Consider the following 24,777-nt stretch of genomic DNA (forward strand, 5'->3'; position numbering starts at 1 on the left):
AGCAAAAGTTTGAATAGTTACAGCTCTACATTTGTACTGTTTGTCTATGTATTCACTTATTTTGAAATCACCATTACACAATGCAGGTTTTTAAATGATTAACCAATTTAAAAATGTTTGTCTATTTTTATGTTTTGCATTTTCTGAAAAATAAAAGCTATTTCAAAACAAGTCTTCTGCTTATGGTAAAGGTATACAAATATATAGTATACGACTATGATTGTAAATGCATTTATAAAAACATTTTGCAAGATTTAGTTTTGATTTACAAAATAAATGAAATAGAAGCTAAAGCAAATGCTAAACCAAAGAAGTTACGATTACATAGCAATTCAAAAATACTTTAATAACACGTTTCAACACATTCCACTCCTGTTTGTAAAGCGTCATCACAATCAACATTGTCTCTTGAATTATGGTGTTTGACATTACAGAGGCACTGTCCAGAAATTAGCCAAAGACCACAACATTCTGATCTCTATGGATCTGAATGTACTGGCTAAAAGGATTACCATAGTTGTAGCTTAACGATGGTGATAAGATCAATGCAGGGACCACTACATATACTTACAGTGTTCAGGGCTCTTTGTACGTCATGTCTTTGCTCCAGCCATGATACAGAAGCACACACTAACTGTATCAGAGGGCTGCCTGGAAGAAGATGAGGTGGTTTGATGATTCCGTAACTTAGTGATGACAATACACATCTGGAGAAAGATTAATTATAATCATTGTGGTCACTGACAAAGTTGGATCTTACAATTTTCATCACAATTCTGTTGAAAAAAAACCCCCAAAAAAACAAAAAACAGTCTCAGCTCTGAGCCCAATCACACCACAGTTTATTAGTTGGCCCCACTTCAATGATCTTTAATGGCTACTCAGGAGAAAAATGTTGACTGGGCACTTGCTACGCTCTCAGATATACAACATTCCAATCACATTCCAAGGAATGTCCCTTGTGTGGAGTGTCAAATAAAGGCCTTACACAACAACAAAGCCCCAATTTCAAATGGAGTAGCTTTCAAAGAGAGCTACCGAGCCAAACTGAGGAGATGGCACATTGGTAATGCCAACCTTTGAACTGTCACGCAGGCAGCTGGAAATGTATTCAAACTTTTATGGACGGAATAGGCCTACAATCTGAATATTAAAATGGCTGTATACAGGAGTGCATCCAGGAATCTGTAAATTCAGTACACAGCAATGCATAATGACTGTATACTGGAGCTGAATCAACAGTACAGAGTTCAGACAGGAGGGTGTTTTGGCAAGACGTTGGTGATAGACAGTGGTAGTGACAAGTCTTGTCGGAGTGTTGCCGTGACTGAGAGTATTGTGTCCATGACAATAGACCACTGTCTCTAGTGCCGGCTTAAGCTATCGCCATAGAAAAGAGACGGAGCAAGGTGCAGTCCAAAACCTCTCCATAAAATAGTCGTCGCAGCTTCAATTTATTTAGGTTTCAGTGGATTAATGCAGAGTGAACAGGCTCCTAATTTAGTCCTTTATGTCAAAATAGAAAGCTGGAGGGTGGGAGGTGGGGAGGCTGCTGACTCAGCACCTGCTCAAATAGGACATTGAGGGTGTAAAATTACCAGTAATAGTGGTGTGACGTGGGTTTCCTGACAAACTGATTTATAAAAAGGACACTGAGGGGTGCATGCAGGTTGAAGAGAAGCAAGTGCCATACTATTAAAGCAAATCTAAAAACTATCTTGCCATTCACTGGACATGTGACCTACAAGACCCTTCTCTGTAAACAATCATAACACAGACATGATATATTTGTAAAGTATATGCACATATAAATACAAACATACATTCATATAGGAGGAAGGGACAGGTTCTTCACACAAACTAGTTACTAGCTAGTGGAGGAAAACAGCAAACAAACAAAGTGAGTAGCAGAGGAAATAGAGTTTTTATAAAAAAAAAGCTGATTTGTTTTGCTTTTAAACAGGTGTGTCAGTCTTTTATATTCTCCTGTGGCATATCTGCCTCTGTGAAATAAGTATAGTCCACGGAAGCCATTGATTTAAGGTTTCTCTAAGTTTGCTCTGTGCGTAAGGGGGGAGTCCTCCCTCAGGTGCTCATTGGCCAACAAACTCCGTCCCCTCACAGTAGCTGGCAGCCTCCCCTCTTCTTGCGCTTGCGGACCTGTAGCGCTGCTCTGGTGGCCATCTCAAACACCTCCCGCACACCATCCTTTGTCTTGGCGGAGCATTCCAAGTAGCCAAAGGCACTGATGCGGTTGGCCATGTCTCTGCCCTCCTCAGATTTGACAGGCTCCTGGAGGTTTAATGCAGACAGCGCGTTAAAATGACGCTGTGAGTGTAGACACAGACACACACAGACACACACAGACAGACAGACAGACACACACCTGTTTCATCTTGGCCAGCTCCCTTCGTGTGTGTTCATCATTCCTCAGGTCCTTCTTGTTACCCACGAGAATGATCGGGACATTGGGACAGAAGTGTTTCACTTCAGGTGTCCATTTCTCGGGAATATTCTCTACAAGGATAAAAAAAAAAACAAGTCATGTCACGGCACAGCAATTCCCACGTTTTACCTACAAGGACAGTTCGGAGAGCGAGAGTCCTTGCCGTTTCCCTTGTGACCGTACAGACAAACATGGATACATGGTCGAGCCTGCAATTCAAAATCTGCACCGTCTAGAAGGAGATGCCATACTGTGATAGAGTAGGGTGCGCCACACTAACCTGACTCCGCCAGATGGATTGCTTCGCATTTGCTCGGCATATCCATCTGGGAACTTTCCGTTGGAGAACTTTTGGGAAGGGGCGGAATACTGTTTTTTTTGATTGGATGAACCATCTGTCTATCACCTATGTTGGTGATAGACGGGCCAAATCAACCAAATCAGATCCACGAAGCGTATGAAAATACAACCACAAGCCCGCCCCTGCTGCTGCAGGCAAAGCATAGCTCGTAAGCTCAGCATGCAAGCAACATGTCGGTAAAGGATATTTGCCGTTTGTGTAACGAGAATTTAGGAATAAAAGGCACCATTTCAGGTTCCCGGACCATATTCCAAAAGAAGGATCCAAGAGAAAAAAAGCATTAGCGAGCGGCTAACAGAATTAGGGCTACCACTGGCTGATAATACTGGTTAGCTGATTGGATAAACCATCAGTCTATCACTACCTAACCCACCTCAAAACCAACGCTGATTGGCCCAGTCGTTTGGCTAACGGCTCCAAATTTTCTCTGCCTCAAGATGCCAGACTGATCTGCGAGTGGAAAACTGGAGCTTGCGAGATCAGGACGGTCTCACGAGGCTAGAAGAACACAATGTAGCCTGAAATACATGCGACACAGAAAATGCCGTCATAATCTCGAACCTCACACAGCAACAGCTGCTAGGTTACGGTCTTCAAATTAGTTTGTTCATCTTGTTCCCTTTTAATGTAGCCTGGCTGACACCAGAGCCTTCTCAGTTGTAACAGAGTAGGTCTGGGTAAGGTTCATTCGCAGCTCATTTCCAAATGGGGCGTCACCAACAGACGCCGCTCAAATGCCTCTGGGCGCATTGGATAGTCCTTCAACCAATCAGACCAACGATCCCGGTGACGTAGCAGCGACAGCGGCATCAAAGGGTTGCTGCGCTTCGGTAGCCGTCATGTTGAATGTAAACAAAAAGCTGCTCGCCGTCGCTGTGCTATCGTCATCGTGTAAAGCCCGCCTCAACGGTTGTGATTGGTGCCTCGATTTGGAAAAATTGGAAATGGGCTTGAATGGGCTCTTGGCCAGACGGACTTGCAGAGCAAATCTTAAATTTGCCGGAAGTTCGTCAGGGTTTTCCCAGGCTACTTTGAATGTGAAAACTAAATTAAAACACATCTAATAAGTGCCTTTTAAGGCCCAGACACACCGACCAGACGGCCGACCTTCAGCAGAAAAGGCAGTTGGACTGATCAGTCTCCCCGAGTTGGTCAAAAAAGTGCCTCGGAACACACCAAAGCGACGAGACGTAATACGTCTCCATAACAGCAGCGGCACTAATCTGTATTGTCACCCAAAAATGTAAACTGCTGCTAGACGAATGAGTTACGTGGGTCTGGTTTCTCTGGAAATTCAAAGACAGAGTCATGGCGGCTTGTCTTCTCATATTGTACTAAAATAGTTCACCGAAACGGGTTTCTGAAAAGATTTTAAGCGAGAAATAAGCCATGCAGTTGCTGAACCTGTCTTGATTTCAGATCGACAAAGGTCAGTTTAATAGATTTTCGTCAGATTTTGAGAGACTCTAGTCACGCTCATTCTGCTCCCAGTTTCCGGGTTAGCGCTCTACCAATCAGATGGGTCATTTGAATCTGACTGTCGGCAGTGCCCGCCCCGCCGATTATACATGTCAAATTGGCCAAAATGAAGGCCAAGGGCCCCTCGGATGGACGACGGCACGGAACACACCAAACAGACTTGAGTCACTGACTTGCCAGACTGTCCAACGGCCGATTATCGGCTTAGTGTGTCTCAGGCTTTAAATGCCAGTGTCTATTAAGGACGCATTGACCAGAAATAATCGACAAAAGGTCAATATTGGATATTCTACTGTCTATAGGTTGTTTAATCAACTTCTAATTGACTTTAAAAATGCAATTTTTTTCCAAAAGTTCCAACTTCCCTTATGTGTTCAAATTGCTGTAGCTGAGAGAGTCATGTCTAAATGTAGAATTACTGAATGTACTAACTAACTCAGAGCAGGAGAGCTGACTAAGGGCCAACTGTGATGCTCATCTTGATGGCTGCAGTAGGATTAATTACAACACCTATAATTTAAATCATACTCATGTACACCATCTGAATATGCATTATGTTTTCATAAAATGGATCATTAATTGCATGACATCTGCACAGAGGCAGCAAACAGGGAAATGTAATGAAAAATACATAAATTATTAAAAGGGTAAAACCTATAGAGAGGCTCAGTGCATTTTACTGCACTGACAGATGAGCCCTCCTTGTAGTGGGAAATGTGGAAATTTAATGGAGCATTTGCCAAAATGCTTTCCTGTAGCTGTACAAAAAAAAAAATCTTAGCATTTTTAATGAAAATAGTTCTCTACATTCAAAGGGAACCCCCTTAACCAGGTATTATTTGCCTATATTGAACATCAGTGCAACATGAAAGCTCTGTATTTTCTTTGCATTTTCTTTTTTGTGGATTGAATCCACGAGTCAAACTTCTTCTCGATTGCTTAAAAACTATTTCAATTCTGTATAAACTGAAGAATTATAACCAGCTGCCTTGACTCTCTGAGGTACCTCTCCAGGTCAAAAATATTTCAGGTTCTTTCTGAATCACTGAAACCCTGCTGTGACATCAGAATGCTGCCCTTTAATTCCAGATAAATTACTTTACCGGGATACAACAATTTAAAAACAAAAATGTTACTTGCGGTTTTGTGTGGGTAGCAATTTGTATGCAGCCTTACCTAAACTGTCGGGGCTATCTATGGAGAAGCACATGAGGATAACATCTGTGTCAGGGTAGGAGAGAGGCCTCAGTCTGTCATAGTCTTCCTGGCCTGCTGTATCCCACAACGCTAACTCCACCTGAGGAAGAAAAAGAACGTGTTGACGCAAGCGGCTGCCAGCAAAAAGTGCAATGTAAGTAACATTATTAAAATGAGGTAGGATATTCCCACTTCATCGACAGCAGGATGAAGAGGGGAAAGGAGAACAGAGACTAATAGAATATGGGCAACAAGAATAGAGGCAGAATAACTGGAGAGAGGAATTTAATGCGGATTTAAAACAATTCAGGCCTAAAAAGCAACTTCTTAGAGCAGGGATGTCAAACTCATTTTCACTAAGGGCCACACTGGAAAAAGAGAATCACACCAAGGGCCAGACATGTAGTTTATTGATGTGCTTTTGCTACTGCATGTCACTTTTTAAAAAACATTTTGGTAGCTTTTTTCCTCATTTTTGTTCTGATTTTTTTGTGGCTTTCTCAGACATTTGTCACCTTTTTGTAAATTTGTTGATTTTTCCCACATTTTTGTACGCTTTGTTGCATTTTTGTTGACATGAAGCCCTACAAAAGTCATCAAAAGAGTTCCTTAGCCATCATAGAATTTAGCAAATCAAGCAAAACAATGATACCTTTTTTTTTTTTTAAAAGCAACACTATGTAACTTTTCCCACTTCAGTCCCCCTACAGGTTGTCTCATTGGAACTAGTAAAGTTACATATACAACCTTTCATATTCAACCTGTTTCACAGCCTGAATATGAAAACTCTCTGCTTCTGGGGAAATTCCTGAGTCTCAGAGTTGGCAAATCTGCCATATTCTGCTCTGAATGTCAGGTAATTGCAGTTTAAAAAACACTTTCGTGTGTTTTTGGTTTTGCGCACAACTAGGTGGGCCAAAATGTATTGTGAACCCAAATTGATATACGGGCCCAATCTAAATCTGCAACACTGCCAGATTTGGCCCGCGGGCCTCGAGTTTGACACATGTGCCTTAGAGGTAGAGATGTTTCCCACATTTTCTTAGGCTGTTAATCAAACTGTTAGCAGTCCCAGAGTGCCTGACCTGCTCTAGATAAAACAAATGCCCAGCTCAGCAAGGTCTGTAGCACATGCTAACAAGCAACCCCAAAATATCAGATAGGAACGTCTTCTACACTGTAGCCTAGAAGTGTCATAGCATGCATCATGTGGCTTTTTTTTTGTGTGTGGCATTTTAGGCCTTTATTTGATAGGAGAGCTTAGACATTAAAAGGGTAGAGAGAGGGGAACAACATGCAGCAAAGGGCCGCAGGTCGGAATTGAACCTGCAGCTGCTGTGCCAAGGACCGAGCCTCTGTACATGGGGCCCACGCTATACCAGGTGAGCCAACAAGGTGCCCCGTCATGTGGCTTTGGGCTGTATATGTCTCCTAAATGGCTGTGGTCTCTTAGCTTTGACTGTAATCTTGACATACAGTAACCTCACCCACATTACAGTAACAGCTGGAGAACTGTGCCTGATACAGCTGAGAACTGGAGAAAAACAAGAGGGTAACTGCAGTATGTTAGCAATTCTTGCCAAGTCTTGCTTGTTGGCCGACAAACTACAAGACTGGCTGGCCACACCGTCTTCTGGCATTTTCCATAATATGAGACAGTGGGCTGAGCTGTACCACATCTTCTGTGTAGGAAAGTAGGCACCACCACACCATGACAAATCTGTGTCAATCGCTGCTTTTGAGTTCTTTTATCACTAGGTGTCTCTCAGGAGTTGGCCTCATCTATTTCTTTTACCACCATGCTGTCTGTCTGAACTTGTCTTTTCTTGGTTGTTGTCACAATTAAATATAATCAAAGAATGATAAATAGGGGGCAGCTGTAAGGTCAACTGTGACATTGACTTTTTAAGTAATAATTCACTGAACTAAACGCATTTTTATCTTTTTTTAAATCTGTCTACCACATTTGGGAGGCTAAGGGTACAGTCAACTATGTATTCTACCGCACAGGAAACAGGAAATGGGACATTAGTCATGATGAATGAGGGGGGGTTCCAACACTGAGCAGGAAGGGGGCACTGATCCATTTCCTGTTGTTGGCTGGACGTCTGCTGCTTTATAACAATGAAAAGACCCACGGATTTGCTTACAATCTGAACTTATCCCCATCGGTCTTGAGGGCACGTGGTTCTCAACCAGCAGAGCAAACAGGGTCACATTTTAACATTACAACTGCAGTTTTAGTCACACAACCCTGCTTTTTCTGAGGATCAAAATATATACTCCTATCCTTAACTACAAGTAAAAGTCCATTATCAGCTAAATGTACTTACAGTATGAAAAGTTTTAAGTATTCGTTCTGCAGTAAAATGGCCCATGTGATGGATATATTATCATATGTTACAGTAGATTGTTATTATTGATGCAACAATGTGTGCGGTAAGCAGCATTGTAGCTGGCTGAGCTGCAACTAGTTTTAGCTACTTTATTTTACAAAAATAGTGATGTCCAGTGGTATCCAACATATTTTATACAACCTAGGGGTTGGACCTCCAAAGGATCACAAGATAAAACGGATGTCATGAGGATTTTTCTGACTTTTCTCTAATCGTGAAATTGTGTTACAATTTACTTGAAGAACCAGATTTACAGCTCTTTAAATGTAAATGACCTCCCACATCAAGACTACATAAAATATATAGGCCTAACACCACAGTCATCAAATATTAAGCTCCGATAAGGTTGTGTGTGAAGCTCATTTTGTATGAAAACATGCAACCAATTAAGACACAGACAAGACAAGAGTCCTTTTGCATAAGTAATGCGGGGGTGTAGAAGATTAACTGAAAGTTTGGAGTGCGCTCGCGTGTCACTCAAGCGGAGTCAGCAGCTGGCACGCGCCCCCCGGTGACGAGAAGCAGAGCGCAACAGAGCAAACGTTTTTTTTTTTTTTTTTTTTTTAAGTGTGTTGTTGTGCTGTGTGCACCCTCTACTTCTTTTTACAAACCTCATCAAAATGTTTTGGGAGAAGCAGAGCGTGCACCGTGGCTTGCTGTTGGTGTGAGGTGACAGCCAGGGCGGACCGGGCCACCATGCTTTGACCGTGCGCTGCACAGTAGATTACAGCTGTGCTTCTGTGTCGGCGGTGGCACAGTACTCCGGCAACCAGTGTTTAGGGCTGGGTATCGTTCAGAATCTTTCGATCCGGTGCCAATTTCGATACCTCAGTTTCGATACCGATTCCTAACTATACTTTTTCGATACCATACATTTTTAAATCCATTTCAACATCAACAAAAATACATTAAACACAAAGCTTTTATTTTCCCCCTTAATTGTGAATCAAAACAGTTATCAAAATTAAAAAATTCTGGTGAAACTGCTCACTCAGAGTAACATTAATAAAAGTGCCTTGCAAGCTCAGCCTGTCAGTCAGTCATCAGGGCAGAGAAACCATCGTTGTGCTTGCTTGTCTAAGAGGAAGTGTAACGTCAACAGCACCGCGACCGTTTTCGGCTTAATATCATATCCTATCAAAACGCTGTCTGTGTGAAGTTTTAAAAAAACTGTAACCACACTTGAAACCAACCATGACTCTTGAAACCAACCATGACTCGTGACTTCAACAAAACTGCAGACTGTTTACTCCGTCCGCACCTCTCCGTGTGCGTGCGTGCGTGCGTGTGTGTCGGGCGGAGCTCCCCTCTGTGTCTATATACAGAGAGGACAGATAAGCTTGCTCTTACGCGCTCAGACGCTTTTGGAACCGAAATTTGGCACCTAAAGATAAAGAATTTTTTGATACTCATAGGATTGGAGTATTTTTTCCGATACCATAAAAGTATCGACTTCGGTACCCAGCCCTACCAGTGTTACAATAGTATAGTTATAGACCTATATGCCACCCGCCAAAAGGGCTATTAAGAGTGACTGTGTTACCCGCCACTGCCTCTACTTCTACCCTCATTTGGGTAAATGGGTAGGCGGGTGCTAATGCCAAGCCCTGAACGTAATTGAGTAGAAAGTACAATATTTCTCTCTGAAATGAAAAGTATACCTAACTTGTTACCTAAATACTGTACTTGAGCAAATGCACTTAACCAATTATTCATAATCAATCTAATCAAAACGAATAAAATAAAAAAAAAAGTACCTGTTTGCCATCCACTTCAATGTCAGCGATGTAGTTCTCAAACACAGTGGGGACGTAGACCTCTGGGAACTGGTCCTTACTGAAGACGATGAGCAGACAGGTCTTCCCACATGCACCATCCCCAACTATCACCAACTTCTTCCTGATGGCTGCCATCTACAAACAGAATACACTTTGGTTAGGCTATATATTAAGTGAAATGCATGAGAATCAACCAAACAATGAGTCAACTGGTGAGAAGCAAGTCTCTTCAAAAGAGAGGAGGGACATGAAACAAAACAACCAGAAATGGTAAGAGTGAGAGAGCGAGGAAAAAAAAGAAGAGATGATCGAAGTCTGTTTCGGAGCCGCACCTTCTTCCCTTTCCTGTGTGTGATGTGAAAAACAGAGTCGGGCTGAGGGATCAGCACTGGTCTGGAAAAGCAGTGGGAGGGAAGGGAACAGGAGGAGAGCCAGTGTTTGTAATGCTGATGCCTCGGTGCTCTAACACACTACTGCACATGCACGGCCTCTCCCACAACCACATTAAAAACTATCCTTGATGTAACACTTCCACATCCCTGTGACCTCGTGATCTACAGCTCTTACTGGTTTTTGTTGACACCTCAGTCTTGCACAAAATCATTTCCCATTCACTTTGCTTGTATCCCTGAAAGGTAAGGCAATGAAAGGTAGGGGTGTGAATCTTTACTGGTCTCATGATTAAATTACGATTATCCTGTCAACGATTGGAATCGATATCCCGATGAATCACCTCCTCAATATTATTATTGCTAAACATGGTTTTCATCAACACATTCAAGCAGTCAGATATATACAAACTCCTTTTTATTGTATCTGCTCTTAAAAAAAAGGTCACTTCCTGAATATAGCAGAGTTTAAACACAGCAGATAAAAAGGCAAAAACAAAAAAAGCAGCGACCGGAAAATCAACAAGCAACATCAGTAGGCAATAATTGATTATGGTCTGTCACCGCATCAATGCAGAATCGTCAAGGTCCGCATCGCAGCAATGCAATGATTAACTTCACTACTACTGAAAGGTGTGTATGCTAGTGAAATGTGGCTTGCTAGAGAAAGATATGGCCACACCCCCAACACCACCCCCCCCAACACACCCACACACACAGAGAGATCAATAGCCATCTCCCACAAGCTGACAATAATGGAGAGAAGGCAGTAGGTGATGATGACAACGTACTGACTGCCTGCCAGCAGCATCGGCTTTCACTGACCTAAGACTATCTGGACCAAAACAATCTACACCTCTGTCATCACACACATGCAGGGACTAAATCACAGCTGATTAATAGTGGAGAAATACACCCTAATTATTTTAAGCTTAAGTTTTATATTAACAATTGATCATATGATTACTTTTATGTGAATGTAGTCATAAGCCCATAGAAAATGATCAACCGACTTTGCAGTTCTCCTCAGGTCTACAGAGCCTTTTAGGATCTTTCAGCTCATTGGGTTGGTTTTACGACTTGCAACTTTGCGGGTTTGGATTCACCCGCACCGCTCTCACAATGTTGTCTTCGGCCACGGCAGGCAGCTGTTTTCAGCGAAAAGCTCTAAATAAAAAAAATAAAAAACTTACTGTGCACTACCTGCCCAGCACCAAACAGCATTCAGACACACAGTGACTTGCTGGTGAACATAGTGGAGCATTTAGCAGCTAAAGAGCTAGTTAGTGAAAAGAAAACAGCGCTAAAAAAGGAGAGAGAATATTTACATTTGTCAGATGGCCATAAACACAACTCCAAATTATTGATAACGTTCTGTATAGATCTACAGGGTGTGTAAATAACCAACTGTTTGCTATATCTCATACAGTCATAATATGTCAGTATTGTTTACAGCTTGTTTTCCCTGTGAAGTGCCCAAAGTCAGTTACTGCAGGTTTAAGAAAACAAGAATTGATCCAAAAAAGCAAACAATGTAAAATTACTTCTTTCATCATTATCAGTAAGCAACAAGCCGATCATACCTCAATAGATATACTAATAACTGTAATATAAGAGTAATTTTATACTATGGGATTGTAAACAGTGTTGGTTCCTCTAAAATGGTCAGTGGGTGGCCAGGGACGGTCCTGTTGATACCAAATATTCATAGAAACGGAAGCCAAATAAACTGGTTTTGTGTATGTTCAAGAATGAAATGTGTATCTACATTGTTTATTCGTTTCTCGCAGATTGCATTTTCACCAAAAGAATCAAAAAGGCAATTGTTCAGTTTGCTTTTCTCTCACATTAATTCAGGCCAGTGTGCTTTTGTCTCTGGAGAGAGCCACCTGTTCTCTGTGATAGCAGGCTGCTTCTACTCCATACATCATACTGTCACTGCCAGAGGGAAGACGCAAACACATGTGACTGGTAGCTGCTGTGCAGCCCAGAAAGCTTTAAGAAAATAGGGCTAGTACTGCAGATATTGTGCGGTGACAAAATAATGCAGCCCTACTGTATTGATGACAATAGCTCTCGCCGCATGCTGCCTACTGCGCCAGTGGCAGCACATGGTGCTTAGTGGGATAATGGCCCCTGTCCTTTGCACTAATGTGTGTGCACACTGTGCCAGTACAAGGACGGGAACAGGCACTCCAGGCACTTCTTCCCTAAATAAGAACTGATGTTAAAGTGTGTTCCTAAAAAATGTGGCACGAAAACGATACGAGGTGGTGATGTAAACGTTTCCCAATATGGAATTTTGAATAAATCAAAGAGTAGCCTAAAAGAAAACAAACTAACAACTCATTCATTATATCAATTAATGAATGGACTTGTCAGACTTTAACTCCCACTCAGTGACATTTAGATGTAAGAAAAAAAAATAAAAAGTCCATTTGTATGTTCTAAATTAGAGCTGGGCAATATATCGATATTGTGATATGAGACTAGATATCGTCTTAGATTTTGGATATCGTAATATGGCTTAAGTGTTGTCTTTTCCTGGTTTTAAAGGCTGCATTACAGTAAAATGATGTCATTTTCTGAACAGACTGTTGGAACTGCCCTTACCCACATTACTGATGATTATTTATCAAAAATCTCATTGTGTAAATATTTTATGAAAGCACCAATAGTCAACACTACAATATCGTTGCAGTATTGATAGAGGTATTTGGTCAAAAATATTGTGATATTTGATGTTCTCCATATCGCCCAGCCCTACTCTAAATGCACAGTTAACACTACCTCTGGCAGCTCAAGTTCACCCAACAACAGAGGATTTGTTAGGTAAACATCTACAGATGCTTAATGTGCTTCATGAATTTCCCCATGCCATTTGTTTCCTCATTCACCTTCCTCCCTTCCTTTCTTTAAGGGACTTCCTGGTGTGACATTAACGGTAGTGAGGGAGGAGAGAAAAAGAACAGGAAAGACATCTGGAATTAACCCATTTTGTCATGGCAGTTCAAATAAGCTTTATTATCACAAGGAGGAGCCCGACACAACCAGTCCCTCCTCTTTTTTTTCCTTAAGTCAGTCAGCTCTGGACTCAGTATTGGATAGTTAGTGTGTGTGTGAGGATTCATGGAGAGCAGACACCCACATAACAGAGTGGAGGTTGTACAATTTCATGTGAATATTATGAATATCAAGTCAAAACTAACTAGGACACTTTATCTATGGTGTTTAAGTGAGTTGAACTGAATCTTAAAATTATACCTAAATGTTAATATATTATTGAGACTAGAAGTGAGTTGAACTGAATTTTAAGGCTCTGACACACCAACCCAACGACCCAGTCGGACTGATCATTCGGCTCCCGTCGGTCCAAAAAGCGCCTTGGAACACATTGAAGCGACGCCGACTTGAGCGTACATTCTGCGCATGTGCAAACTTAATACGTCTCCATAACAGAAATGACGAACGCGTCCCGTGGGTCTAGCTTCTCCCGAATTTCAAAGCCGACCATTATGGCAGCTCTTTCGGAATACGATACTCATATTTTACGAAAATAGTTCACCGAAATGGGTTTCTGAAAACATTTTAAACGAGAAATAGGCCATACAGTTGCTGAATCTGTCTGTTTTTTTTGATCGACAAAAGGTCAGTTTGAAATAGTGAAAATATATCTGTGTGGTGTTGAACGCTTGTAGAAGCAGCAGTGGATTGGACAGACAGAGCTGTAGACCAAGCAAGCTGCATTCATCTCCGTACAAAGAACAATGAAAATGTTCTAAAGCCATATTCTGAGTGGTGAGCTATCTCACACACACACACACACACACACACACACACACACACACACACACACACACACACACACACACACACACACACACACACACACACACACACACACACACACACACACACACACACCAGGATGAAAGATTCTGTCTTGCATAATGTTTGTCCCTGCGTGGGGTAGCAAAGGACAAAGTTCTCATTCCACGCACATGCAGCACAGACGCGTTCATTTCACCCCGGCAGGTTTCGATTCACCCCTGCAGTAGTAACACATTAGCCAGTCTTATCCATTAGAAGTGGTAGGGGGTAACAATAGCAACAACCAAAAACATTCTCATCTTATGGATCAGCAAACTCAAGGTATTTACACCAAAACTGCAGTTAGTGACCAGTTTGATTTGAAGTATGTACAAGCCATAAAACTTCCATTATCAAATGTCATGTAGGCTTTTACCGGTCCAACACAGGCAGAATCATCAAAGTACATCGATGTGTATTAGTGCGTTTTCACATCAGGAAGAGGGCAAAACTTCCGATGATAAAATGCCTTTAACTTAAAATCCAAATGAAGATGCTTGAGGTGAGTAGCCATAAAGTTTAGGTCTGATCTAATCAGCTGTCTTTATGCTATTAGACTTATCTAAATGCTGAATGCACTCAAGAGTTAAAAAGATTAAAACCGACATTCACAAAGTTACTGTATGTGTTCACTCATTGACTGCATTGTGATGACATTAAGCATGGGGATGATCCAGGCATTTATTGATGGAGCCATGCTGACTAAAGTCCCAATGCATGTTCTGCTGTGCCAGCTGTTGAAAAATGCCCCGCTGTGCTCCGTTAAAAACAGTGGTACCACACAGAGTTGAGAGTGAGGAACTACGTGTGGAGAACAGCAGTTTCATTCAATGATATGAGAAGCAGCAAGCCGTTTCAGTGGCATTTTGCAGGTGATACCACGCCTTTAAAATGCTGGCGATTGTTGACAGCTGCATTTGGACTTCAGTATTATGTTCTTGCGTGGGAAGCTATCCAACTTCCTGCCACCAACAATGAGAGACACTTCTCTCTTCACAGGCAGCCCTATTATACAAAACACTATAAACAATTATGGGAAATCACTTTTTTGCCTTAATGTTACATCTGGTCATCACATGACTCATTACCTGGCTTTGGCTGCGTTCAGACCGATTTAAGCCCTAATGTCATCTGACAGGGGACTGCTGTGTGACCAATTAAACATATGCAAGTGCACATTCCTGGTAGATTACAATGCAACATGAACAGCATATTCTTTTTTACAGTTTAACTCGTGATCAAGTTGTAAAATCCTGTCTTAGAGTATTATAAACGGCTGTGCTGTGTTTTGGAGTCTGAGAAGCCTTCAAACTCATTGATCAGGAAACTGAACTTGCTGGAACACATTTCATGTCTCACCCGCTTATACATTTCCTACGGTGAAACCTAGTGGAGGCATTGTCATGGTACGTCGATGACTCTTAGCCACATTAACTGATGGAGGTCAGGAGGAGATCATGGACAAAGTCAAATACAGGCCATTGTGTGGCCAAGTCAAGCCTGGACTTGAACTCGAATGAAAAGACGTGTAAAAAGGTGTCTCTTTACCTTTCCATCCAGTTTGACAGAGCAAGGAAAATAGGGAGAAACTGCATTGTGGTGACTTCTGTACCGTACTGAATAAAAGGGTCTGGATACATACATGGGTAAAGGAGTTCCGGTTCCCTTAAATTCTCCAACTTCAACGTTTCCCCCCATTTAAATAAATAAATATAACATCTCTGACCTCAGCTAAAGATGTTGCCTGACTTTACTGAATGAGGACAGAGAAATGTATATAGAATTACAAGAAGATACGGAATTCCAGCTGCTCCGCAGACATTCATCTCACCACAAATGGATAAATATGTCCTCCCTGATTTCCTTGGAAAGTGACACAAGCAGCTCTGACTGGACAGCCCAGTCAAATGTAAACTAACTGTACACTTGCAGGTGACGTATTGAACAAAGAGTTTGAGTTGTTACAGACACAGTAACTGAGTGTTAACAGTTCAGGTATTGACACACAGATTGGTCAAAGCTGCAAAATGCATTCCACATGATGATTAGTAACAGGTCACTAAATGCTTAACCACACAATGCTGTCCAACTGTGTAAAAATGTGGGAGGGCGTAAGCTTTGAGGAATGTCTCACCCACTTTCAACACCCCTCACCCTTTTTTTCTAAACACACAACATCCCTCCCCCCACCAGTATCTCTTCCTCTTTCTCCTGGTTAAAATGTTGAGGACTGGATTATACATGAAGAGCAACATGGGTAACAGATTTGAGGCAAAACTGCAGCAACTATAGTTTTAATTGTAAACGGGTGGAGCGACTTTTGTCAGGCGTTCCACCGGTTTTAAGTGTTGCTGTTGGTTGAAGACTGCATTTCAGCAAAGAGATAATAATAATAAGAAGAAGAAGAAGAAGAAGAAGAAGAAGAAGAAGAAGAAGAGACACTAGGGCCGAATGATTTTGGAAAATAATCTAATTGCGATTTCTTTCACCAATATTGCAATTTAAAATGCGATTATTTTTTAAACTCATAATCTGCTGTATTATTTAACAAAGACAAAAAAATTATTGTATGACTAACAATATTAGATGGATTAAACAAACTGTCCTTTACTGTTATATTGATCAAATTAGGAGATGCATGAATTTATATGAATGACATTTATTTATAAACTACTTTAATCACAGTGACTGATTTGCTGAACATCCAGCCTTGTAATACCATGACATGTAATAATTACCATGACAACATAAAGCACTGACAAATAAGTCTGGTGTAAACATTAATATTAAAGTCAGTAAGAAATCACACTTACTAAAAAAAAACTTTACTGGACAGTCTTTAAATATGTATATATGTGCACAAGCACAACGAGTTTGGCAGTGCCAGCCGCAGTGATCCTACGGCTTGACCACGTTCGTTGTAGCAGCGGAAAATACTCCTTTTTTCAGCTCCGCTGCAACTCTGTTTAAATTTGTTTGTGTAACGTTAGCTTCGGTATGGCAACCTGGCTAAAATATGTGTGGTGGGCATGTTGTACTGCTTATCCAGTGTATTTATCAAAGCCGTCAGCCCAGGCGTGGTCATAGTACCGAGGTGCATCCTTTCTTTCACGATAAACTTACTGCTTGAGTAATTTCCACGTTCTGTTACTGAAGTATGCTCATATGGAGTTACACGGTCAGTGATCCCGGTCGGGTGGTATTTCGCTTACTTGACAGTTGACACCCTGGTGTTAAGCCTTTTAGCCATGCAACTATCGGACATCACTTGGTGGTGTTTTTTTAAGAGGTGATACAGGTTAGTGGTGTTGCCCCGTGAGGCAGCAACATTAGCAAGGCACGTTTTGCACAATACAGTTTGCAGAAACTTCCTCTGGAGACTGTTTTACATCACGTGACCAGGGTGTAATTGCAGCATCTGCGATTAGAAAATCTAATTTTAACATATTTGCAAATGCAATTAATCGTTCAGCCCTAGGCGACACTCCAGTTTATGGGAGCTGCAGGCCATGGTAATAATAACTAAGCATGATTGATTTTACAAGATATTGTTGCATTTATTGCAAAACATAAGCAAGATTGCCGCAGTCGGCAGTCAGCAAAAAAAAGCTATAATGTAAGTTGTTGGGCAACTGTGCACCTTGATTTACTATTAAGAAGTGCTTGTTTTGCCACCGACAGGCTCAGATTATTATTATTTTAAGTGTCTGACAATATTATGGAAAAGATTTCCACAGAGGGCGGCCATTCTGTTAAAGATCCTTTTTTAAACAAACACAAAAACATCTGCAAAATTGCTATCGCTAAATTGACCAGACTTCATGTAAATAAACCGTAATTTTATCCTCGTAAAATACACTTCAAAGTTGACAGACACAAAATAAAACTATGAAAATCCATCTTGGTTCGTTTTTTCCACTTTTCCCAACAATCACCACTCTGGCTTGGTGAACATGAACATATGTTGGAGTTTAACAACCGCGAGGTCTATTGCTGTAGGGATTCTTTCCATAATGTTGTCAAACACCTAATAACAATCCCAGCCTGTCAGTGGCAAAAACAGATGATGTATTTCGACCACGGATGCATTATATTGACTGTGACACAGGGGAGCATTCAGTCCAAAATGCCGGAAGCATTGTCAGCGTGCACTCTTGGGGCGGTTGCGCAAAAACCATGCGAGCGTCGCCTCCTATTATAACCTCTTTGATTTCAGCCTCAGTGCTTGAACATGCAGGGGACGGAGGGGCTGTCAAATCCTGTCCAAACCTTCCTGCCACAACAGATCCACACACTCCTGTCCAGATATTATACAAAAGATTATAGAACAATGTCAGAACATTACAATGTAACCATTTTAATAATGGATTCATAGTTCAAGTAATTTTTAAAGCAAAAACGCCAACAAAAAAAAAGAATCACTGGTGTGTGATGTTGATTATGTGAATATTTGCTGGTTTTCTTTGCCTTTAAAAACAGAAACTGTTTGGGTTTGTTGGTCAGACAAAACAAGCAATATGAATTAGGGCTGTCCTAACTGCCCCCCCAACAATGTTTGAATATTCCTTCTAAAAAAACATATTGGTATCACCAATGATTCCCCGAACTGATTTTATTCCAATTCACAAGGTCCCGATTCTATAACATTTTTGATTTGATTCTATATCCATTAGGTTACGGAAATTTCAGTTCCAATACAAATTTTGCTTGGATATAAAAGAGATTCTCAAAGAAAGGCTCGGAATGGGCCTTCGGGGGACACATTTTGAGTGTCAAAGACTTCATTTCCTGCATTGTGATACATTGTTAGGCACAAATGTATGGTGCAAATGTCTTTATGTCACAGAAAACACAAAATTCTGTAACTTTTTTCCCCACGGAGTACTTTTTCTCCCAAGTTGAAAAATGTAGGAGTGACTACATCAACATGTATTTTAAAAGAGCTACACACATTACAAAATAAACTAATAAAATAATGTACTATATAATGTAAAACTTAATTCAAATACTGTAGACCTCTCCCTTTCTCTCTGGAGTGTGAAGGAGGCAGGACATGAGGACACCACAATCACATATCCGGTTTGTAATTTGGTCATAAATAACTCTTGCCGTTCCATGAATTTCTTCGTTTTCGGCATCGCCCCTTACTGACAGAAGTTCCTGAATAGTATTCTCATTGTCTCTCCCATTAGACATTTTTGTTGCCGTCTTTGTGGCGTCTTGCTTAACCCTTGTTTGTTTACTTCCAGTAGTGTCAGCCACACGATGTAGACCTACTTAAGGCTAAGTATTGAATAGTAGAGCTGTATAAAGGTAGAGAAAAAAAGGTACCTAGAAAATACTGCTGCGTTTCATCTTATTTTTCTTCTCTCCTTACAGAACACAACCTTTTGCATGAAGTTGGATAAGATAAATTATTGTAGAGAAGTTGAAGCCAAGCTCAAATTTTGAAGGTTGAATCAAACTTGAGATCAGAAGCTGCTCAGAATCCAGGCCAGGGAAAAAGCTAAAGTCAGAGAAACCTAGCTGGAGCCCAAAATAGGACAGAGCCATTGAGACTCCCCCAGCCCAATTTATCACAGTGCACACAGCTCAGCTCAGAGGACGAAGGAGAGAAATATCACACAGAATTATCCTTTCATCCGCCCCTAAACCGACGCTTGCAGTACAGACAGACAGATGGAGGGAAGGAAGGAGAGGTGGTCAAAACTAGAACTTGAGCGTGTTGTAGCACAAGCAACAGATATGGAGATACTTCAAACACACCAAAGTGTAGTAAGTAAGTCTTGATTAATATTCCATGAGTACGACATAAATAAATAGATGATCTAGTCATAGAGTGGATTGGGAACGGAGCTAATCAGGATTTGGTAAGAAATCTTGAATGTATTTCTGTTTTCTTTTCTTGATTTCACCCAGTTTCTTACTCTCCAATTTGTTCCTTTAGCTCCCTTCTCCAGTCTCTTGTTCTCAAATTGTTCTCTCTCTCTGTGTTGCAGTGTGATGTCACCATCAGGAAGCTAATGTTCTGTATCCTTAGGGTGCTGCATTCCTCCTTTCCGACACACATACAGAACAGATGAAAGCCAAAGCTGCCACGCATGTACGCAGCCTGGATGGAGCCACCCCCCAGCACCACAACAGTTTCTCTCATCCGTCCAGCACATCTGTGCCCTGCAGATATTTGAAGTGTTCGATCGCATTTTATCAAATCTGATTCCTTTCAAACCCCTTATCAAATCTTATTAGGTTTGCCTTTCAACATTTGCACATAACTAAAAGGCTAAAATAACTGCGACTCAAAGACATCTAATCATCTTTTGTTGGCTGAAAAGAAAAAAAAAAAAAAAAAAAAAGACTTCAATTTGTAAGGTTCACAACCTGTACCTACAACATGGCAATGAGAGGAGCAGCATAATAAAATAAAAATGGTAAACGTGTTGGACACATTCAATTAACAGCTGTAGCCGAGTTCAAACACTGAAGGCCCTGATTCAGAACGATTCAATTGATGAGATTACAATGTTGATAAGAACAAAGGTTTAACAGGGAGATTCTTAAATTGGCTTGAGGTGATGAGCTTGATCATTTCTCCAGGGAAGAGTCAACTACAAAAACACAGTAATCGTAAAGCGGTGTTCCAGAGTTATGTTATACAGTTACAGAATTAACATTAAAGCTGATTAGTGATGTTTGTCATTTGTCACATTCGGCTACAAATATGAAGCCTGCTGTCTATAGGTTTTCCACTGCTCTTTGCTAATCAAAGAGTGAGGAGAGATAAAAGATAAGAGATTCATAAGCATCTCAGCTTAACTAATCTCGTTTTTTTTTTGCCAAACGGGAACAGAGTCCAAAATGGAACCAGCTATGAGAACCCATCCCTAAAGGCTACAGTGTTATGTAATGATACTCAGCAGAAATGCTCAGCTTTCCTAATTGTCCTTTTAGGGACTTCCTGAAACTGCAAGCACCAAGATCTGAACAGGAAACTCTCCCAGAGATACATTTTGTTCCCCCAGAGGATTTTCTCATAAGCATGCTGTCTGTAAGTGATACACCCACCAGCCTACATACATCCTATTCAATGCAGACATGTTTGTCGACCACCATCAGATGATTAGAAATCAGATAAGAGCTCAGCATTTCCCTCTGTTCTGTGTCATAGACACTGCAGTCAAACTCTTTTTTTCAGTATGACACTGGCTTCCTTGGAAAATACGGTGGTTGGAAAGTTGGCCTGACTAATCGAAGACAGGATACATTGTGTTTAAACACCTCGACTGATAAGCACCTATAGCTTAACAATGTACAAACCAGCAGTTCCCAATAGAATAGGAGTATCAACCAATATGATTGGTCAGTTGAAATAAACCTTGTGTTGTAAGAAAACTTATCAGAGGTGTCAAGTAACGAAGTACAAATACTTTGTTACCTTACTTAAGTATACATTTTGGGTATTTATACTTTACTGGAGTAATTTTTATTTTACAGCAGACTTTTTACTTCCTTACATTTCCACGCAGTTATCTGTACTTTCTACTCCTTACATTTTAGAAATAGCCTCGTTACTCCTATTTCAGTTCAGCTTGTTTTCATTCCGGTTTGTCAACGTTGGAAAAAAAAAGAAGAAAAAAAAAAACCTATCCAGATAAATCACGCCATCCGGAGTGAATTTGATTGTGGTTGGATGAGAAGTATAAACATATACCATTCAGACACCCTATTGGTTTGTATGTGATCCACCGCACCTGCACATGACACTAATCATGTCACACTGCAGCAAGGAAATAGCAGACGTATGTAGCCTAGTACGAAGATGTCCGTGGCAGAGACTCAAGAGAACTTGAGCGAAATGTCCCAACCAAGCACCAGCGAGGAGCTTGGTAGCCAGGAAGCCCAGCCAACCCTTCTACATCCCTGGCCGTACCTGGAAGAATTTTTCAAAATGGTCGGATGCAAAAACAACTCCTTTCGAATGCGCTGCAAGCTCTGCACACCCAAGTACCACGAGCTAATTGTTTCCAAAACTCGCCGTCTAATATGAAAAAGCATATTGATATTATTTGTTTTCCCCTTACATTACTTTTATACTTTAAGTAGTTTTGAAACCATTACTTTTACTTGAGTAAAAAGCTTGAGTTGATATTTCAACTTCTACAGAAGTATTTTTAAACCCTAGTATCTATACTTCTACCTGAGTAATGAATGTGAATACTTTTGACACCTTTGATTGTTATTAATCTATTTTGATGAGTTTTCCTGGAACTTTTGTAATTTTACAAAGGTTTAAAAATTTTGAAATTAATATCGATCGCAATATTCATAATCGCTATTGCAACATCACATTTTGTCAATATCGTGCAACCCCAGTCCATGTACCACTTCCTAAATCTTTGCTTCAGAGGTTTGCTTGGAGGAACTACTATAAGCCAACATCCTACGTTCACAATCTCTGAAGCTCCAGCTGGCACATACAATAGGCGACAAGTAGAACACTTATAGTAGGTCAGTGGTGGAGAGCGTGCCAAGGGGGAACACAATGGGGTACAGCACCAGGGTGAAATAGCCTCTGGTGTGGTGATCCTGGCATATATGGAGCTTTTGATCTATAATAGTTTTCCATGAATACTTTTGTACTGAGCTATTCAGCTGTCTTCTGAAATGACCTCAATATGGCAAGAAGAAAAGAATAAGAGCTCACGTGCTGGAGAGGTCAATTCTGTCAACATGACACACCATGGCTTGTGATTTTAATTTGAAATGTAGGATATAGGTCATTTGTAGGGATGTCCCGATCAAGTGTTTTTGCCCCGATCACGATCCTTTAACATTGGGTATCTGCCGATACCAACTTCAATCCAACACTTACATCTACCTAAATGTTGACTAATTGTGTGTCTGACACATCTGACTTTTCACAAGCTACTTGATACACACACACTGAGGGGCTCAGATTCAAAACTGTAAGCTTAAATTATTGGTATGATTTGAATGAAATACATTTAATTTGGGCTTTCTTGTTAATGCACTACACGCCTAGAAAACGTTGCAAAACATTTAATTACTCAATGTTGAGATATACAAATTTATCATTTCTCTAATTAAATTTTTGCAAGGATTCCTCCATTTGTAGGCATATTCTTTTCAGCATACTAGTATATCCAACCATCTATTTGTAATTTACATGTATTTGTAGGTGCAAATAATACCACTAAAACTACTACTTTTAACTCCCACTTCAAACGGAGCGGCTCTGGATTACATCACTTGGTAGAGTGACAGTCAAAACCACACTGTGATGATAACAGCCGACATTATGACTTCTGCTTTTACATTATTGTAGTCTAGATTGGGGATTTCCCCAACATTTCCATCAACTGCCTTGGCACTGATTTGTGTTGTGTGTGTCACTTTCACTTCTGACCACTACCTGCAAACAGCTTGGTCAGCAGTCAACTGTTCAGCGATAATGACATCATACTTTCTCCTGTAGTAGCCACACACACACACACACACACACACACACACACACACACACACACACACACACACACACACACACACACACGGTAGTAAGATGACGTATTAAGATATTTTTAAGCATTATTCTGCTGTGTATGTCTGCCCTATAACAACCTGTGTGTGACATTGTAGAAACACAAATGGAAGTAGTCCAGTTGATGCGTGACATGAGTTTTGCAGGACTCAGATAAATGGGGGGGGGCGTTTTTTGTTATGGTAGCCTATACACGCCGAGACAAGGGAATAAGCCTGTGAGAGGATGTGAGGATCTGCGCTAAAGTAGCCGAGCAGCACAACAAGGGTGTGGTGACTGGGAAAGAGGGATTTCCTCGGGAAGGACAAAATGTTTTGACATGAACGTTATTTAAAACAGGCGAGGAGGAGAGACTTTCTGACCACACAACCAAACCAAAAAGTTCATTCACTCGGTAGCCTAAAGTATTTATGTTTTTGCCTACCAATAGTTATTCCAGTTCAAGGGGGAAAACGATCCATCCACTCCCCTTTACTCACAAAACAGGTTTCGAAAAGAGAAAGAGGCAATTAAGTTTTTTACAGCGAGTAGCTAACTGACTTAAAAGATCCTCTCTGCCTGCCTCCACATCTGAAGTAGTTAAATTACATAATGAAGTAACGTTATATTATGGGCCAGGTTTGTCGTGTGGGAATGCTGATATGATCCATATCCCCGCCTTGAGATAACAAACAGGTGTGTCCTCTAGTAACAGTGACACTTTTTCTTTATATTCCTATCAACGAGCTAGCTAAACGTCGAAACACTTCAGCCATTTGGCTGGAAAACTTCTAAATAAGTAACAGGTTTCAACTCACCGAGCTGCTGCTGCTGGTGGTGGTAACGTTAGTATCTCGGTTCATTAACGTGTCTTCTGAAGCTACTTTTCCTTCAAACCTCAAAATCGCTTTATTAACTCAATGTGCTAGTCGGAAATTGCTAAATTAACTGAATATAACAAAAGGAAAAAATATTCTCTTACCTTTCCCAGAGTGTGCTTTCAAATATCAAAGACCTCCGTGTGTCCCTTCCTGCCGTCTTCCGTCCCTTGAAGCAGCTGTACTCACTCAAAGTAAAGCGACCAACCCGATACTCACAAGACCCTCCCATAATGCTGCATTCAGGGTCCCCCGGAAACTTAAACTCCCCATTTGCGTATCATTTGGCTCGGAAGTTAATGGTAATAGGGTTGCAACTAACTATTATTTGAATTGTTGATTCATCTGGTGAATGTTTACCCAACTAATTGATTATTTGTTTTGTATATAGCCTATAATGTCAAATTATGGCTCTTGTAAATATAGGCTACTTCTGTAGGCTAAT

The 24,777-nt window shown here is 40.9% G+C and overlaps 1 protein-coding gene across 2 annotated transcripts; it reads right to left on the reverse strand.

Annotated features, from left to right (window-relative positions):
• Positions 1 to 325: 325 nt before the first annotated feature.
• Positions 326 to 24,573, reverse strand: LOC114558364 (rho-related GTP-binding protein RhoA-D). 2 transcript variants are annotated; one of them, XM_028582318.1, is made up of 6 exons: positions 24,437 to 24,573; positions 10,225 to 10,285; positions 9,637 to 9,792; positions 5,463 to 5,583; positions 2,387 to 2,517; positions 326 to 2,292 (listed from the first exon to the last, which is right to left on the reverse strand). In XM_028582318.1, exons 3-6 carry the CDS (start codon positions 9,790 to 9,792, stop codon positions 2,119 to 2,121), a joined length of 582 nt encoding a protein of 193 aa, XP_028438119.1. In that variant the 5' UTR covers positions 10,225 to 10,285; positions 24,437 to 24,573; the 3' UTR covers positions 326 to 2,118. The 2 variants fall into 2 exon arrangements, with proteins under 2 accessions (XP_028438119.1, XP_028438118.1); XM_028582317.1 differs by lacking the exon at positions 10,225 to 10,285 and having other exon boundaries at positions 24,437 to 24,571.
• Between the last annotated feature and the right edge of the window lie 204 nt (positions 24,574 to 24,777).

The sequence above is a fragment of the Perca flavescens genome, chromosome 7 (assembly GCF_004354835.1).
Source record: "Perca flavescens isolate YP-PL-M2 chromosome 7, PFLA_1.0, whole genome shotgun sequence".
Taxonomy (NCBI): domain Eukaryota; kingdom Metazoa; phylum Chordata; class Actinopteri; order Perciformes; family Percidae; genus Perca; species Perca flavescens.

Bases quoted from the DNA above. Each gene is read 5' to 3' on its own strand.
- LOC114558364 (XM_028582318.1), bottom strand. From the start codon at position 9,792: ATGGCAGCCATCAGGAAGAAGTTGGTGATAGTTGGGGATGGTGCATGT. The intron at 5,584-9,636 runs GTACTTTTTTTT...TTTCTTCCTCAG, and splicing joins TTGAAGTGGATGGCAAACAG to GTGGAGTTAGCGTTGTGGGA. The intron at 2,293-2,386 runs GTGTGTGTCTGT...TTAAACCTCCAG, and splicing joins AGCTGGCCAAGATGAAACAG to GAGCCTGTCAAATCTGAGGA.